The 18,218-nt window shown below is 42.3% G+C and overlaps 2 protein-coding genes across 9 annotated transcripts in view; both read left to right on the forward strand.

Annotated features, from left to right (window-relative positions):
* RANBP6 (RAN binding protein 6) overlaps positions 1-9,742 on the forward strand; it is a 404,812-nt gene extending 395,070 nt beyond the window's left edge. For 3 of the 4 annotated variants that reach the window (XM_055350597.2, XM_055350598.2, XM_055350599.2), the window contains one exon: positions 4,952-9,742. In XM_055350597.2, coding sequence (XP_055206572.1) covers positions 5,178-8,495 — 3,318 coding nt within the window. In that variant the 5' untranslated portion in view covers positions 4,952-5,177 and the 3' untranslated portion in view covers positions 8,496-9,742. Of the gene's footprint in view, positions 1-4,951 lie in introns of those variants that run through there. The other variant, XM_019034175.3, reaches the window with a different exon arrangement.
* Positions 9,743-12,759: 3,017 nt separating this feature from the next.
* BRD10 (bromodomain containing 10) overlaps positions 12,760-18,218 on the forward strand; it is a 125,542-nt gene continuing 120,083 nt past the window's right edge. For 3 of the 5 annotated variants that reach the window (XR_010130212.1, XR_010130213.1, XM_019034005.4), the window contains exon 1: positions 12,760-13,580. Coding sequence is in view for 2 of the 5 variants with exons in the window: in XM_019034005.4 (XP_018889550.3) it covers positions 12,988-13,580 (593 nt within the window). In the remaining 3 variants the exon portion in view is untranslated. The other 2 variants (XM_019034004.4, XM_063696414.1) reach the window with 2 other exon arrangements.

Raw genomic sequence — 18,218 nt, forward strand, 5'->3', positions numbered from 1 at the left:
AAACATGTCTCCTGTCTCCACCAGAAAAGGGAAGGAACTGAAATTAAGAGAAGGGAGAGATTGAAAGATGGCGCCAAGATTGAAAGGAGAAAGAGGTTGAGGGATAGTCAGAGAGGTTGGAGAAGACAGTAAAAAGAGGCCGCTTACCAGATTTAAAATTGGTGAGATGTTCCTTGGGCTGGTTGGTCTGAGGACCAGAGGTCATAAGTGGATCTTTCTCACCGAGCAACAAGCAGGAGGACAGGGGATTGATCTCCCAAGGGAGGTTCCCCGATCCGAGTTACGGCACCAAATTTCACTTGCGTCCGTGTGAAGAGGCCACCAAACAGGCTTTGTGTGAGCAACAAGGCTGTTTATTTCACCTGGGCACAGGCGGGCTGAGTCCGAAAAGAGTTAGCGAAGGGAGATGGGGTGGGGCCGTTTTATAGGATTTGGGTAGGTAAAGGAAAATTACAGTCAAAGGGGGTTGTTCTCTGGCTGACAGGGGTGGGGGTCACAAGGTGCTCAGTGGGGGAGCTTTTGAGCCAGGATGAGCCAGGAGAAGGAATTTCACAAGGTAATGTCATCAGTTAAGGCAGGAACAGGCCATTTTCACTTCTTTTGTGGTGGAATGTCATCAGTTAAGGCAGGAACAGGCCATTTTCACTTCTTTTGTGATTCTTCAGTTACTTCAGGCTATCTGGATGTATACGTACAGGTCACAGGGGATATGATGGCTTAGCTTGGGCTAGAGGCCTGACAGATATGATACCCTTCATGATCTGGCCTTTATTTAACCTTCTGTCTTCCTCCTTCCAGCTTCCTGTATCATCCCCAGACCCCCTCAAATCCCATGCTCACCGCCCCAGCATTACTGAAACACTGGCAGAACTCTCATCACAGTACACCTGAAGGCCTCTCTGTGTCTGAAAAAGCTGTACCCTTTACTTAAAACAACTTTCTCTCTTTTCAAATGGTTAATGAGGACTCATTCTTCAAAAGTCAACTCTGATACCTCCTCTGGGAAGCCTTACTTGATCAACCCCATACCCAGAGTAAATTAGCTGCCTCCATAACCCCATATGGCTCCATGGCAGGCTTATCATTACTATAGTGATCACTACGCTATGTGACATTTACTATCTCTGTTTACTATGAGATTCACATATCTTCATGAATTTAATCTTTAATACCAGCAACTCAGCACCATGCTTGAGTGTACCCTCAATGAATGCTTGCTGAGAGACTAATTGAATAATTGCATAATCTTTTTCTTTCTTTTTCTTTTGAGATGCAGTCTCGCTCTGTCACCAGGCTGGAGTGCAGTGGTACAATCTTGGCTCACTGCAACCTCCGCCTCCCGGGTTCAAGCAATTCTCTTGCCTCAGCCTCCCAAGTAGCTGGGACTATAGGCACGCGCCACCACGCCCAGCTAATTTTTGTATTTTTAGTAGAGATGGGGTTTCACCATGTTGGCCAGGATGGTCTCAATCTCCTGACCTCGTGATCCGCCCAACTCGGCCTCCCAAAGTGCTGGGATTACAGGCATGAGCCACTGCACCCGGCCAAATACTTGCATAATCTTAACCCAGAATTTTTCAAACATTTTTTTCTTTTTCTTTTTTCTTTTTTTTTTTTTTTTTTTTTGAGATGGAGTCTCCCTCTGTCACCCAGGCTGGAGTGCAGTGGTGTGATCTTGGCTTACTGCAACCTCCGCCTCCTGGGTTCAAGCAATTTTCCTGCCTCAGCCTCCCTGAGTAGCTGGGACTACATGCGCGCACCACCAAGTCCAGCTAATTTTTTTTGTATTTTTAGTAGAGACGAGGTTTCACCATGTTGGCCAGGGTGGTCTCGAACTCTTGACCTCAGGTGATCTGCCCAACTTAGCCTCCCAATAGCCTCCCAAAGTGCTGGAATTACAGGCATGAGCCACTGCGCCCAGCTCAAACATTTTTTTCAAAGAGGTTGTACCAATTTACCTATACTCTCAACAAAAATATAACTGAGTTTCCTGTTGTTCCACATCCTCAGCAACCCTTGGCTTTGTCAGACTTTTAAACTTAAAGCATTGTGGTAGGTCTGTGGTGGTGTATCACTGTGGTTTTTTTCAATGTCTTTCATATGCTAATGGATATAATATTAAGTAATTAATTAATTATTATTAACATTTCCTGAAACGGCAAATGCAAAGGCCCTCCAGTTAGACTTTTTGAAGGAACAGTAAGAAAACCAATGAATGGGCCAGGTATGGTGGCTCATGCCTGTAATCCTAGTACTTTAGGAGGCTGAGGCAGGTGGATCACTTGAGGTCAGAAGTTTGAGACCGGCCTGGCCAACATGATGAAACCCTGTCTCTACTAAAAATATAAAAATTAGCTGGGTGTGGTGGTGCATGCCTGTAATCCCAGCTACTCAGGAGGCTGAGGCAGGAGAATTGCTTGAACGCAGGAGGCAGAGGTTGCAGTGAGCTGAGATCGTGCCACTGCCCTCCAGCCTAGGTGACAGAGCGAGACTCCATCTAAAAAAAAAAAAAAAAAAAAAAAAGAAAGAAAGAAAACCAATGAATGCAGAACTGTAGTCATAATCTTAGAACCAAAATTGATCTTATCAGTGATTCTCAAATGTTGGTATTTATATAAAAACCCAATGTGCTGGTTGAAATTGTACATTCTTAGTCCTCAGTCCCCCCAAAATTCTGGGTTAATAGGAACTTGGGCCCTAACATCTATATTTTAAAATAGGTATCCCAAGCAATTCTAATGCAGTTGGTTTTCAGTCTACAGAATGAGAAATGCTATTTTAGAAAATAGCTCTGTTTCATATTACAGTGTAATTTTTTTTTTTTTTTTTTGAGACGGAGTCTCGCTGTGTCGCCAGGCTGGAGTGCAGTGATGCAATCTCAGCTCACTGCAACCACTGCCTCCCAGGTTCAAGCGATTCTCCTGCCTCAGCCTCCCGAGTAGCTGGGACTACAGGCATGTGCCACCACGCCCAGCTAATTTTGGTACTTTTAGTAGAGATGGGGTTTCACCGTGTTGGCCAGAATGGTTTTGATCTCTTGATCTCGTGATCTGCCTGCCTCAGCCTCCCAAAGTGCTGGGATTACAGGTGTGAGCCACCATGCCCGGCTACAGTGTAATTTATGAGACTACCTACTTTGTCTATCATCTGGTTAAAAGCTACGACTTTCTAATTTTTGTGGGTATATGCGGCAGCACTTTACAAAAACAAAATTAAGCCTGCTTGGAAAAGTTTAAGACAGAATTTGCAGTAAGTGAAGCCTCTGATCATGCTGCAAAACCAAGAGTATTTAATGGGGAAGCAATATGGTGAAAAGAGCATCAGTGTCACTTTCAGAAGAGGTAGAATTGAGACTCAGGTGTGTCATCCTAGGCAAATCCTGTAACTTCCCTTAGTTTCCACTTCTCACCTAAATTTAGTATCATACCTATCCTAGCAATCTCTCAATTCTGTATAAGGGTCAAAATGAGTGTGGCAAGTGCTAATACAAAAGTAAGACCTAATCATTGTTATAGGAATGAAACTTGTTTTTGATTGACACACCTGCCTGAATTAAAGAAACAAACTGGCCAGGCGCGGTTGCTTACACCTGTAATCCTAGCACTGTGGGAGGCCGAGGCAGGTGGCTCATGAGGTCAAGAGATCGAGACCATCCTGGCCAAACATAGTGAAACCCCGTCTCTACTAAAATACAAAAATTAGCTGGGCGTGGTGGCATGTGCCCATAGTCCCAGCTACTCAGGAGGCTGAAGCAGGAGAATTGCTTGAACCCAGGAGGCAGAGGTTGCAGTGAGTTGAGATCGCACCACTGCACTCCAGCCTGGCGACAGAGCGAGACTCCATCTCACAAAAAAAAAAAAAAAAAAAAAAGAAACAAATTTAGTTTCATCAACATTTGTTTCTTGGAATAACCTCAGCAGCTTCCCACTAATGGTTAGTTAGGATTCTAGTAACCGCATCCCTTCATATTTCAGTTTAGACAAGATGCAAGGAAAATCTTGAGTAACTTGTCCTAGGATACAAAATTAATTTAGTGACAAGGCCAGGATGCAAGTCTGTCTTCTGATTATTAGTTCAGATCACTTTCTACCATACTTTACTCAGTTGTCTTTCCCATTCTTTTTTATAACCAACAGGCCAGGTGATTCTGACACACACCAGATTTTGAGCTACCACTCTACTGCATTAGATGTGGTAGTGGGGAAGTAATTATTATTTTATTATCACACTTATTATTTTATAAAGCTTTATTGTAGTATTATTTATATGCCATACAATTCACCAATTTAAATTTTACAACTCAATGGTTTTTAGTATAATCACAGAATTGTGCAACCATCACAATTAATTTTAGGACATTTCATCACTCAGAAAGAAACACCCTATTTGATAGCAGTCATTCTCTATCCTCCCCTCCCCCCAACCTCTGGCAACCACTAATTTCTGTTATACAATTTGCCTGTTTGGTACCTTTCATACGAATGGAATCATACAATATGTGGTTGTGACTGGTTTCTTTCACTTGGCATGTTTTCAAGATAGACTTATTGTTTTAAAATTATCAAAGTAACAATATAGTTTAGAAATAAAAGAAAAAATCACTCATAATCTGACCAGAAGCAGTGGCTCACACCTGTATTCCCAGTACTTTGGGAGGCCGAGGCGGGCAGATCACCTGAGCCCAGGAGTTCGAGACCAGCCTGGGCAACATGGCGAAACCCTGTCTCTATAAAAAACACAATTAGCCGGGCGTGGTGGCGCGCGCCTGTGGTCCCAGCTACTGGGGGAACTGAGGCGGGGAGGATCGCTTGAGCCCAGGAGGTTGAGGCTGCAGTGAGCAGGGATCGCGCCGCTATACTCCAGCCTAGGTGACACAGCGAGACCTTGCATCTAAAAAAAAAAAAAGTCATGATCCCATTCTAATCAATGCTTTTCTTCTCTCCTCTGCAAGTGCACGTTTATCTTATTGAAAAACAAATGGAGGATGCCATTGGCCTCCACACGGCTCTCACCTCTCTCCAAAACCTAGCTCGCAGCCTGCCAGAGCGCAGCTAGAGTTTCTAGGCAGAGGAGGGAGAAGCACCCCGCCCATCCCCGCCGGCGCCTCGCCTACGTCACTGCTTCGAGCCGCAGACCCCCTCCCTCCTTCCCAGTCGCGGTAGCTTTGACAGAGCGCAATGGCGGCGACCGCGTCTGCAGGGGTGCCGGCGACCGTGTCAGAAAAGCAAGAGTTTTACCAGCTTCTGAAGAACCTGATCAATCCAAGCTGTATGGTGCGGAGACAAGCAGAGGAAATCTATGAAAATATCCCAGGTCTGTGTAAGACTACCTTCCTCTTAGATGCCGTCAGAAATAGAAGAGCAGGTTATGAGGTGAGACAAATGGCTGCCGCACTGCTACGACGGCTTTTGTCCTCTGGGTTTGAGGAGGTTTATCCAAATCTGCCTGCTGATGTTCAGAGGGATGTCAAGATTGAACTGATTCTGGCTGTTAAGTTAGAAACACATGCTAGCATGAGAAAAAAACTTTGTGATATTTTTGCAGTGCTGGCCAGGAATTTGATAGATGAGGATGGCACTAACCACTGGCCGGAAGGTCTGAAGTTTCTTATTGATTCAATCTACTCCAAAAATGTGGTTCTATGGGAAGTTGCACTTCACGTTTTCTGGCACTTTCCTGGGATTTTTGGGACCCAAGAGCGGCATGATTTGGATATCATCAAACGGTTGTTGGACCAGTGTATTCAAGATCAAGAACATCCAGCAATCAGGACATTATCCGCTAGAGCTGCAGCTGCATTTGTACTTGCTAATGAGAATAATATTGCTCTTTTCAAAGACTTTGCAGACTTGCTTCCTGGAATCTTACAGGCTGTGAATGACTCATGCTACCAGGATGATGATTCAGTGCTAGAATCCCTTGTTGAGATTGCAGATACCGTACCTAAGTACTTGGGTCCTTATTTAGAAGATACTCTACAGTTGAGTTTGAAGTTATGTGGAGACTCTAGGCTTAGTAATCTGCAGCGCCAGCTGGCCCTGGAAGTTATAGTGACCTTGTCTGAAACTGCCACTCCGATGTTGAAAAAACATACAAATATTATTGCACAGGCAGTTCCTCATATATTAGCAATGATGGTTGATCTACAAGATGATGAGGACTGGGTAAATGCTGATGAAATGGAAGAAGATGATTTTGACAGCAATGCAGTTGCTGCGGAGAGTGCACTAGACAGACTGGCTTGTGGGCTTGGTGGAAAAGTTGTTTTACCAATGACCAAGGAGCATATCATGCAGATGCTTCAGAGCCCTGACTGGAAGTATCGACATGCTGGATTAATGGCCTTATCTGCCATTGGAGAAGGATGCCATCAACAAATGGAATCAATTCTAGATGAAACAGTTAACTCCGTTTTGCTTTTTCTTCAGGATCCTCATCCAAGGGTGAGGGCTGCAGCCTGTACTACACTTGGACAGATGGCTACAGATTTTGCACCTAATTTCCAAAAGAAATTTCATGAAACAGTGATTGCAGCTCTGTTACGTACCATGGAAAATCAAGGTAATCAGCGTGTGCAGTCACATGCAGCTTCTGCTCTTATTATTTTTATTGAAGACTGCCCTAAATCATTGCTAGTTCTATATGTGGATAGTATGGTGAAAAATCTACATTCCATCTTGGTGATTAAACTTCAAGAGTTGATTCGGAATGGAACTAAGTTGGCTTTGGAACAACTTGTGACAACGATTGCATCAGTTGCAGATACAATAGAAGAAAAATTTGTCCCATATTATGATATATTCATGCCCTCACTAAAGCACATTGTTGAGCTTGCTGTTCAGAAGGAACTCAAGCTTCTGAGAGGAAAAACTATCGAGTGCATTAGCCATATTGGTCTTGCTGTTGGGAAGGAAAAATTTATGCAAGATGCATCAAATGTGATGCAGCTGTTGTTGAAGACACAATCAGACTTAAATAATATGGAAGATGATGACCCTCAGACCTCTTACATGGTTTCAGCATGGGCTAGAATGTGTAAAATTCTTGGAAAAGATTTTCAACAGTACCTTCCACTGGTTATCGAGCCTCTTATTAAGACTGCTTCAGCTAAACCTGATGTTGCTCTCTTAGACACACAGGATGTGGAAAATATGAGTGACGATGATGGCTGGCAATTTGTAAATCTTGGAGACCAGCAGAGTTTTGGAATTAAAACTTCAGGACTTGAAGCAAAAGCAACTGCTTGCCAAATGTTGGTTTACTATGCTAAGGAGTTAAGGGAAGGGTTTGTGGAATATACAGAACAAGTTGTGAAGCTGATGGTTCCTTTACTGAAATTTTATTTCCATGACAATGTTCGAGTGGCAGCAGCAGAGTCCATGCCTTTTCTCCTGGAATGTGCAAGAATTCGTGGCCCAGAGTATCTTGCACAGATGTGGCAATTCATATGTGACCCCTTAATCAAGGCTATTGGTACTGAACCAGATACAGATGTGCTCTCAGAAATAATGAATTCTTTTGCAAAGTCCATTGAAGTTATGGGAGATGGTTGCCTTAATGATGAACACTTGGAAGAACTGGGAGGAATACTGAAAGCAAAACTTGAAGGGCACTTTAAAAACCAAGAATTGAGACAGGTGAAAAGACAGGAAGAAAACTATGATCAACAGGTTGAGATGTCTCTGCAAGATGAGGATGAATGTGATGTTTATATTCTGACCAAAGTATCAGATATTTTGCACTCATTATTTAGTACTTATAAGGAAAAGATTTTACCATGGTTTGAACAACTACTTCCATTAATTGTAAATCTAATTTGTTCAAGTAGGCCTTGGCCAGACAGACAGTGGGGATTGTGCATATTTGATGACATCATAGAGCACTGCAGTCCAACTTCATTTAAATATGTAGAATATTTTCGGTGGCCAATGCTACTAAATATGCGAGATAACAACCCTGAAGTCAGGCAAGCTGCTGCTTATGGCCTGGGTGTCATGGCACAGTTTGGTGGAGATGATTATCGTTCTTTATGTTCAGAAGCTGTTCCACTGCTGGTAAAAGTTATTAAGTGTGCAAATTCCAAAACCAAAAAAAATGTCATTGCTACAGAGAACTGTATCTCAGCAATAGGGAAGATTTTGAAGTTTAAGCCTAACTGTGTAAATGTAGATGAAGTTCTTCCACACTGGTTATCATGGCTTCCACTGCATGAAGATAAAGAGGAAGCTATTCAGACTTTGAGTTTTCTCTGTGACCTAATTGAAAGTAACCACCCAGTTGTAATTGGTCCAAATAATTCCAATCTTCCCAAAATAATCAGTATAATTGCAGAAGGAAAAATTAATGAGACTATTAACTATGAAGATCCTTGTGCCAAACGCCTAGCTAATGTCGTGCGTCAGGTACAGACTTCTGAAGATTTATGGTTGGAATGTGTATCACAACTTGATGATGAACAGCAGGAAGCCTTACAGGAGTTGCTAAATTTTGCTTGAAGCACTTTAATATAACTTGAATATTATCTACTATAAAAGTAACTACAAATAAGTGTTGTGAATAGATTTTATTATAAATCAGAGAACTGTTTTCTCCCTGCTAAGCAGTTTATAGTTCTTCTCCATGTTTCTCCAGAATTAATCAGTGTTAGTCCTCTGTTTATCTCGCATGTTTTATCTTCCAAACACAGACCTTGGTGATAACCTGTGCTTCAAACTGTCTTAAACAATGTTTGTCACCTTTCCCCTAGTTGATGTAAAGTATATAAATTGTTGCTATTTGTTTGAACTATTATTGATGCTAGCCAAGCAGTATACTTGATGTGAAGATGTCATGCTATCACAATATGCTAAGAGCTCACAAAAATAAGATAGAATTTCCAGGACAAACATCTTTGGAATTGTGAGTGAAGGCTATAGTGGCAGGCTTGTCCCTCTTTGATTAATACTCTTGGTATTTGTGGTGATGGGAGGATGCTGTTACTAGGAGAATTTTGAGATATTGCAGTGGATGTGGGATGTATATGAACTTTTTCATAATGTACTCCTGGGAACTGGGTGGGACATATCTATATTGTAGTTCCCAAGTTGTCCGGTTGAGAGTTAGAGAACTTTTAAATTTCTTTAGCCAGACAGGTCTCTATTTTTTTAAGTTATCCAGGACTCCAAGAACCATAGTTACTGAAAAGGGAGTCCTGATACATCTAATATTGGTAGCATGTAACAGTGTTTGACAAAGAGTAAGTAAGCAATATTCTTGGGAGTCAGTGTTATGTGTTTCAGCAGAGTATTATTTTGTGTATGTATGCCATTTTCTCCCTGCAAAGCAGCTCAACAAGAGAAAAAGCTCTAGTTATAGGGCTTAAATTGATTTCTATTTCAAATAATTTCCTAATAGATTCTAGAGTAGAACTGAAGAGTATTCTATTGGAAAAGTGAGAGGAAAGAAATGTAATTTTCTTTGAACATGAAAAAGAAAACAACTTTGAGAGTAGTCATTTAGCAGTAGATGTGCATTATTATGAGAAAACAGTTCTATAAGTCCAGGGTTAATTATATTAATTGGAATGTCGGTCTTTAATGTCGAGCTTATTGTAGGGTAGAAAAGAGCTTTCTATTCAGCTAATGATTACTCATTGATCCAAAACTTAAATACATCTATAATTTCCTGGGGCTATTGTGAGTACTGTGTATGTATTTAGCAAATATTTAAGACCTAGTAAGTGCTCAATAAATTGTAGCTGTTATTGCTGTTGTTGTTTGTACCTCTCTTGTGTCTGGAACTTCTTTTACTTTAGAATTTTCCCAATCCATTCCCTACTCATTCATATTGGCAGGCTATTTAGGCTATTGTTGACAAGAATATAAAGTTGAGATTTTAGATATGCAATTCTGTCCATTCCATGTAATTATTACCAATGGGGGAAAAAGGAAAATTAAGGACATTATGTATAGTATGATCACAATTTTTAGTATATTTAAGATAAATAAAGTATAGATGAATGAATAGAAAAATCCCACCTCAAAGTATTAATAGAGGTTTTCTCTAGGTGGTAGGATTAAGTGGCAAATTTTCTCCTCACTTACCTATATTTTCTAATTTACCTACAACCAACATATTTCTTGTTTTGTTTGTTTTGAGATGGAGTTTTGCTCTTGTTGCCCAAGCTGGAGTGCAATGGCACGATCTCGGCTCACTGCAACCTCCGCCTCCTAGGTTCAAGCAATTCTGCCTCAGCTTCCCGAGTAGCTGGGGTTACAGGTGCGCACCACCACTCCCAGCTAATTTTTTGTATTCTTAGTAGAAACGGGGTTTCACCATGTTAGCCAGGCTGGTCTAGAACTCCTGACCTCAGGTGATCTGTCCACCTCAGCCTCCCAAAGTGCTGGGATTACAGGTGTCAGCCACCGTGCCCAGCCCATATTTCTTGTGTAATAGAGTTTCTTTTTTAAGATCAAGGACCCGATCCTACTTTCATTATAGTTAAGTTGCTATCATCTTGACCTCTTCATAACCTAGAGTTGAGGTTCCTTCTACTCACCCACACCTTTCTCTTTTATATAATCTTAATTAAGAAACCCTTTATCAACATTTCTAGCAATTCCCTACACTTTTATGTATGAGGAATTAGAAATTCTGCCAGATGACTTGGAATTAGGCACCTGGAGTTTTTGAAGTATAGACCTAGATTTTAATTTTGGTTAACAACTTTCTTAAACTAAGAGGCAGTTTCCACACCTGAAAAATAAGGTTAATACCTAGCTGATAGGCTTGTTGTGAGAATTAAAGGAGACAATGAATATAAAGTGCTTAGTGGCACAGGGTTCAATAATGTAAGCTAATATTGTCCAAGAGTCATGAAATAGGGCTGATGACTAAAGAGGAGTAGAGGATGTTTGCTTGGGTACGTTGGGCTTCAGATTCCTGGGCTTTCTCGAAAGAAAGGAGGAATGTCTAGTCAGACACACTTTTTGGTTGCCAGGTGCTGAAGTAAGACTGATCCCTGCATTTTTTTCTGTGAGCTGAGGTTCTTCTGTGGACTCTTCAGAGTCCACAGACTCTTCTCTGAGGGGAGAGAACCCTGTAAATGCGTTATATATTACAAATGTCTGATGAGAGGAGACCTCGAATACTAGATAAAAGGTATGTGTGGAGGACAGTGTGAATACCCTAACTAAAAGAGCGTTCCCGCTTCACTATTTTACTTAAGAGTGATACTTAACTTACTGGACAAAAACAGCTTTGAGGTTAAAAAAAAATTTTATCACTGCTTTAAAGTTCACATTAATGAGAAGTAAACAATTGCAAGAGTCAGAGTATCCTAATCATTTAGTTATACACATTTTACTTTTAAAATGCATGATTTCTGTAATTTTGTTTTTGTGTTTAGGTAATTCTAGGTTTTAACGAGGGTTCTGTGTACCTAGAAAAAATAATATGTGCGTCTTTCAAATAGAACATGAGGAAATAGTAGTATTTGCTTTATGGAACCATGAATTCCTACCTCCCAACTAATTTTAAGTAACATGTAAACCAATGTGAATGATGAGTCCACTTTTTAGTCATTAAACAGTAATTGTAAAATGTAGTGAGATTGTCAACCCATGCAAACAACTGTTTAATGCTGTACAACTCAGACATGAACTATTTTGACTGTTTTCAGTCCCAAGAATTTGTTTAAATGAGGTTCCATTCTCTTTATTCTTAACAGATCTCCAGAATCGGGAGGGTGGAAATTTGTAACTGAAAACATGGAATTAGTTCCAAAATATGAATTGATGTCAAGAGCTGGGGTTCTAAAAATCACCTCCTTTTCTTCTGCATGTGAACGTATGGTCGAGTCCTTAAACTTTCTTTCTAAACTTCTCAAAATTCTGGTTATATATAAAAGACCCGCAGTCACAAGGGAGAAAGGGTGGGAACAGAATGTAAATTTTATAGTAGAGAAGATTTACATTTTGCGCTTTCTCACTATTCATTTGCCATTAACAAAGGTTATCTAGCAACTTTAATTTTAGTTTGGGGGGCTAACACGGGTCTTGCAAAAGAAGTTTCCTCTTGAAGCACTTGCTTTAAAAAAAAAGCCTTTTGGCCACCTTCCCAGGCGGTAGCAAATTAAGCTGCGCAGGCGCCTTGCCTCCCCCTCCATCAACATGTTCGATTGGCCTACGATTGATTACATCATTGGTCCGCGCAACCCTAGCAGGCTTCTGGGCCTGTAGCTGAGCCGAAGCTCTTCCTTTTGCGTAGCGGGGCGGGGCACGATGGTAGCGGGAGGCGGGGGTGAATTGTTCTACTACGCATGCGCACCGGGGATGGGGACAGGGCCTCTTTCTTTGCTTCTCTCCACAGCTCTTCCCAGCCGGGGGGCTGAATGCCCTCCCCCTTCTCTCCCTGCCCCTCCCCTTTCTCCCCCCCACCGCCCAGCGGGGCTTCTAACTGACAGTTGTCGCCGGGCCCCGTCCGTGCACCGCCTCCTTCTGCCCGTGTCCCCCGCAGGTAGAGGGGGGCGGGAAGGGGTGTGAGGGAGAGGAGGAGCCGGAGCCGCCGCTGCGGCCCCCTCCGGGGAGGGGAGAGGAGAACCCCCTTCCTCCTCGCCCCCTCCCAGCCCCCCGCTGGCCCGGGAGGGGGTGGGGCGCCGAGGCCGCGGCGACCCGGCAGGGCCTGGCCGGTGAAGAGCAGGCGGGCGGGGTGCGGAGGGGTGAGGCCGGCGAGGGCCGTGCGCGCGCCGCCGCCGGGGGGAGGGGAGAGGAGGGCACCTAGGCTCTCCTCTTCTCTCCCCCCTCCTCGCGCGCCATGTAACCCCGCCCCGCCGGCGGTGAGCTCAAGACCCCCGCGCGCACCGAGCCGAGCCGGCGGCTGAGGAGAGCCAGGCCCGATGTGGTGGGGGCTACGCGCCGCGGCCGAGCCGTGAGGAAGTGGCTCGCGCTCACGCGTCCCCCAGCACCTCGAGCGGCTGGTCCACACCGCCCAGCCTAGGCCTGCCGGGGTATGAGTGTGCCTGGGACGCCGGGAGCGATGGAGCCGGCTGGGGAGGAAGAGCGGCCGCCACCGGTGGCCGAAGGAGAGGACGACGAGGAGGAGGTGGCAGCGGCGGCCCAGACCTCAGGGCCGGCCCACGGAAGGAGTGCCTCCTCGCTGGAGGACGCGGACGATCAGGAGGAAGAGATGGAGGCGATGGTGATCGGAGGCGGTTGCTGCAAGGAGCAGGAGCTGACCTACGAGCTACAGCAGGGCTACCGCATCCTGGGCGAGTTCCTGCAGGAGAAGCACCGGGGCCTCACCGCCCCCTTTCTGCAGCCCTTGGGGGGCGTTGCCACCGCGGAGGAGGAGGTGGCGGAAGGGCCGCGCAGCGGGGGCCGGGGCGGTCGCGCCTTCCCACAGCAGCCCGGACAGGGCATGTGTCTGCTGAAGATGGAAGAGAAGTTCGCCAGCGGCCAGTACGGGGGCATCACCGAGTTCGTGGCGGACTTCAGGTTGATGCTGGAGACGTGCTACCGCCTGCACGGAGTGGACCACTGGATCTCCAGACAGGGCCAGAAGCTGGAGATGATGCTGGAGCAGAAGTTAGCGCTTCTCTCTCGGTAAGCGAGCCCGGCCCCCGGTGGGACTGACAGACTGACACAAACACACACTCACACGTGCCCGAGGATGGGCTGGGCCAGGGGCCTGGGGGCGGCGCTGATAGGTGCTGAGTCGGTGCTGGAGAAGCCCGGGAGGAGGAGCGGCGCTGGGCGGGGACCGGAGGGGTGTGGTGGGTGTGGGCCGAACCGTGCGCGTAGACTGAGAAGGAAACCCGGGTCTGCAGCGCTGAAGAGCTGGGTGTAGTTTGCAGATGTAAAATGGAATGGGTCCCGTAGGAAGAATTGCACGTGTAGGCAGAGGAACAGTTTTTGTGGGATGGAGGTTGGACCTGCAACTTTTAGACAGTTTTAGCATGACATTTAAAACAGCGTTTAGGATGAAATATCTCTAGAAAAATAATTTTGGCTTATGTAAAAAGGTGTCTTAAACCATTAAAAAATAATTTTATCATTTACTACCCATGTCGGTCATCGAAGATTTATGGAATGTTACTAAATGGTTAATGGTTACTTTTGCATACTACTGATCTTTTCTCTCCGTTTCATCTGAGGACACCCAATTTTTGCAATAATAGGGAATGCATCAACACACATTTTTTAAAGTTTATACATTTATGTTTATTCTACCAGAAATCATAGGCAAGTCAGATGATACTGTGCTCTTGGTATTCGCCACCCATATATCCAATTATTTAACACAAGAGGAGGATACTAAAATGAATGTATTGTTTTATAATAATTGTCTGTGTCAGCCAAGTTAATTTCTAAAGTTTAAATTTTTCGGGAGTGGAAAAATTCAATGTTTTTGGTATTGGTAGTTGAAGTGGAATAGTAGTTTGACTGTTTACTATTAGAATGAATTTAAGTTTAGCAAGTCACTTAACCTTTTTGGCCTCAGTTTCCTCATCTATCAAGCGGGGATAATAATAGTACTTCTCTCATAGAGTTGCTTTGAGGATTTAATGAGTTAATAAATGTGAAATCAACAGTGCTGCTCCCATAGTTAGCCCAGTATAAGTGTTAGCCATTTTAATGTAAGTAGTAGCAGTCGTTGAATAATATGAGTGTATACTTCATATCTGAAACTGGGCATTATACTTGTGTTCTTACAGAATAGCTCCTAGAAATTGTGTTAATTTTTTGGTTCTTGATTTGTCACTGTAATTTAAAAGTAACCTTTGTCATTGGCTTCCCATATGCTATTTTCAAGACTAACGGTGATTTTTTTCACCAAAAACAGTTAACATAGTGCCTGTCTTCGTTAAGTGAGCTCTCTTTAAGGAACCTCTTCTTGAATCCTTTCATAAGAGTAGGATTATTTAGTAATAGAATATTCACATATTTGCTTTGTAAATTACTTTTAATACTTTAGTAATTTTGTATTTCTGTAGTATGTTTGTTACCCTTGTCTCCACAGTGCATTATTGCTGTGACTCACATAAAAAACAATCCATTCACGTTATTATTTTGAAGTTATAAAGTATCCTCCTGATTGATGTCACAAGATTTTAGACCTGGAAGAACCTTAGAGTTCATCTGATCTATCAGATGTGGGAATAGGGATTTAGAATGAGACAAGAGAATGACTGAATGAAAGTGCTAAGAGACAGCATATGGGTTTGAATTACTGGTGTTTTCAAAAGCTCTGTGTGTAATAAACATTTATTTATTTATTTTCTTTTCTCTGAGTCTCCCTCTATAGCCCAGGCTGGAGTCCAGTGGCGTGATCTCAGCTCACTGCAACCTCCGCCTCCCGGGTTCAAGCGATACTCGTGCCTCAGCCTCCCAAGTAGCTGGGATTAGCTGTCACCGCGCCTGGCTAATCTTCGTATTTTTGGTAGAGATAGGGTTTCGCCATGTTGGCCAGGCTGGTCTCAAGCTCCTGACCTCAGGTGATCTGCCCGCCTCGGCCTCCCAAAGTGCTGGGATTACAGGCCCTAGCCACCGCGCCCGGCCTATAATAAACATTTCTTAGTCTTAAAAAAAGCAGCCTAAGAAACTACATAAAGGTAAATTTCTAAATGCTTAGAATCATCATTCTCAGTGGTTAATGCTCAGAATACTTATATTCCCATGTGATCTAATAGTATCCATATTTAGAAATTAAACTTACAACATTATAGTTTATAAAAATAATGTATTTCTGACATTCTTAGGCCAGTAGAGGTAAAATTCTTGCTATTTTAGTAGCAAAAAGTAGTATGACCTCAGTTAATTAAAGTTCGAGTCCCTCGCCTTTGTGTAGTTGATGTATGCAAACAGATCAGGTTTGCGAGACCACACTTGTGGATAGTAGGACATCAGTTCTTCTAGCCTAAAATCTGAGTCATTACTAACTGCTTCCAATGGGCACAACTTTGAGAAAAGCATAGGTCACAACTGTTTGAAATGCAACTAAGGTATATAGATGTTTCAAAACAATATTCTATAGAGTGTTCATGGGAGTGTGATTTTCAGCATATAGATGACTCATAGCTTATTTGTAAATATCTCAAAGTGGTATATGGTATTTTAGAAATGAAACCAATGAATCACTTAGATATTATTTGAATTTTCTGTTGTCTTCTGGAATATATTTGTAAGACACTAAAGGAACTTATTTTCAAAGTGTAAAGAGACTTTAAAGCCGTTCCCTATACTGCTGCGCTTTCTAGTGAGCAATAAATGAGGTACATTAGGTAAAGAGGATACCACATTCTCATTAGAGAGCAGCCCAATAGCATTAGTACCCTGGACACAGCATATAACTTGAATCTCAGTTTCCTTATCTGTATAATGAGGGTGTTAGGGTAGAATAATTGTGCAAGTATTTAAGTATCTTCTAGAATTAGGCATTCATGTCCCTGAGATCAAAAGATAAGTTCCCTGCCCTTAAGTGGTTTGTAGTTGAGTAGGGAAACAGTTACTTAAAAATAGAATAATTCTGTAATGGATATATGAACAAAGTACAAGAGGAATTTAAAGGAAGATGACATAAATCTGAAGCGGAAGGGGTGAATGTGGGGATGACAAGTGAGAAGAGGTAAGGAAGAGAAAGAGACTAGTCTATCATAGAGGTGTTTATATTTGAATTGATTCTTGAAGGAGTTGAATATTACTACTGAACTTTTTAGGAAGGTTTAACTGGGGCATTCCGAATGCTGAACTACAGTGAGTGCAAGGCATGAAACAGCATAGTATTTCTGGAAACTACAAATAATTCTGTGTGCTTCACTGTGGTTTCCAGAGTAGTCTCAGCATCTCAGGAAGTAGACAGGATGACCCACTGGGGTGAGAGAAGAAAATATTAGGACTTAAGTATGTTCTGTTATTATTTTACCTTTTGAAATATCTTTTTGTTTGCTTTTTGTGATGCTTAAAGCAGCAATGCATGTAATCTATAAATAATTTATAAATATTTATGATTTTTATATTATCTATATATATTTTCAAGAGAAGTAGGACTAAAATTCAGGTCTGCTCTTTCAGTGTCCAAAAGCTGATTAATTCTCAGAATGAATTCCAAATTGGGCTACTGGTGTGTATATTGCCTTTTTCAAAGGCGGTAACGTATTTTGAAAGTCCCAACACAGATTTTTAAATTTTTAGTATCAAAAATACAGTTTTGACCACGCATTGCTATAGATACAATTTTCTCTGTTAGATAACGTATCTATTCTCAAGAAAGTTATATTTTAGAAGGGATCTCATTCATCCATTTGAGGCAACTGTGAGAAATAGCAATTAACATTAGAAACAGGGAGAAGATCATCTAAGTGGAAAGGAATAGAAAATACTTAATAGGAAATTATGAAAAGAACTTTAGAAAACGTCAAATATTTGTATGAATTTTTACCTCTTCCAAGGCTGATTTTTAAATGATGATATTTTTGAAAACTTTAAGAATATTGCTATGTAGCCTGAAGATGGCTTTTTCTTGTTTTGAAAGGCTGTCATTAGAAAAGATGCATCACCAGTGACACTAATAAAGCTAAATTTAAATTCTTAATTTTGCCATTTATGATAATATCTTGGTGAAAATAAGCTTGTGTATATCTTTGTTAAAATTATTCTTGATTTCCATAGTTACTGTTAAAAAAATGGTACATGTATGGGATAAAAAGACTTTCTTAAAATATAGCTGAAGATTATTTGGTTTTGTAATTGCTTTTCAGTTGGCAGAATATTTTTTGGATTGGGGTAAGAGTACAGCATACTTTGCCAAGTGTGGCAGCTCATGCCTGTAATCCCGGCACTTAGGGAGGCCAAGGCGGGTAGTTCACTTGAGGCCCAGAGTTTGAGACTAGCTTGGCCAACATGATGAAACCCCATCTTTACTTAAACAAACAAACAAAAAAAATTAGCCAGGTGTAGTGGCACACACCTGTAATCCCAGCTACTTGGGAGGCTGAGGCACGAGAATCACTCAAACCTGGAAGATAGAGATTGCAGTGAGCCGAGATGGTGCTGCTGCACTCCAGCCTGGGTGATAAGAGTGGAAAAAAAAAAAAAAAAGTACAGCATCCTCATGAAGGCTCAAAAATTTGAAAATAGAGGTTTCCAAGTACAAGTAGTAATCAAATTAAAAATGAATTTTTATTTTAATCTTTTCCTAAGTTAAATTTGAATTCTTACTGGTTTGCTTATCCTCAATCAAGA

Source organism: Gorilla gorilla, chromosome 13 (genome assembly GCF_029281585.2).
Source record: "Gorilla gorilla gorilla isolate KB3781 chromosome 13, NHGRI_mGorGor1-v2.1_pri, whole genome shotgun sequence".
NCBI classification, from domain to species: domain Eukaryota; kingdom Metazoa; phylum Chordata; class Mammalia; order Primates; family Hominidae; genus Gorilla; species Gorilla gorilla.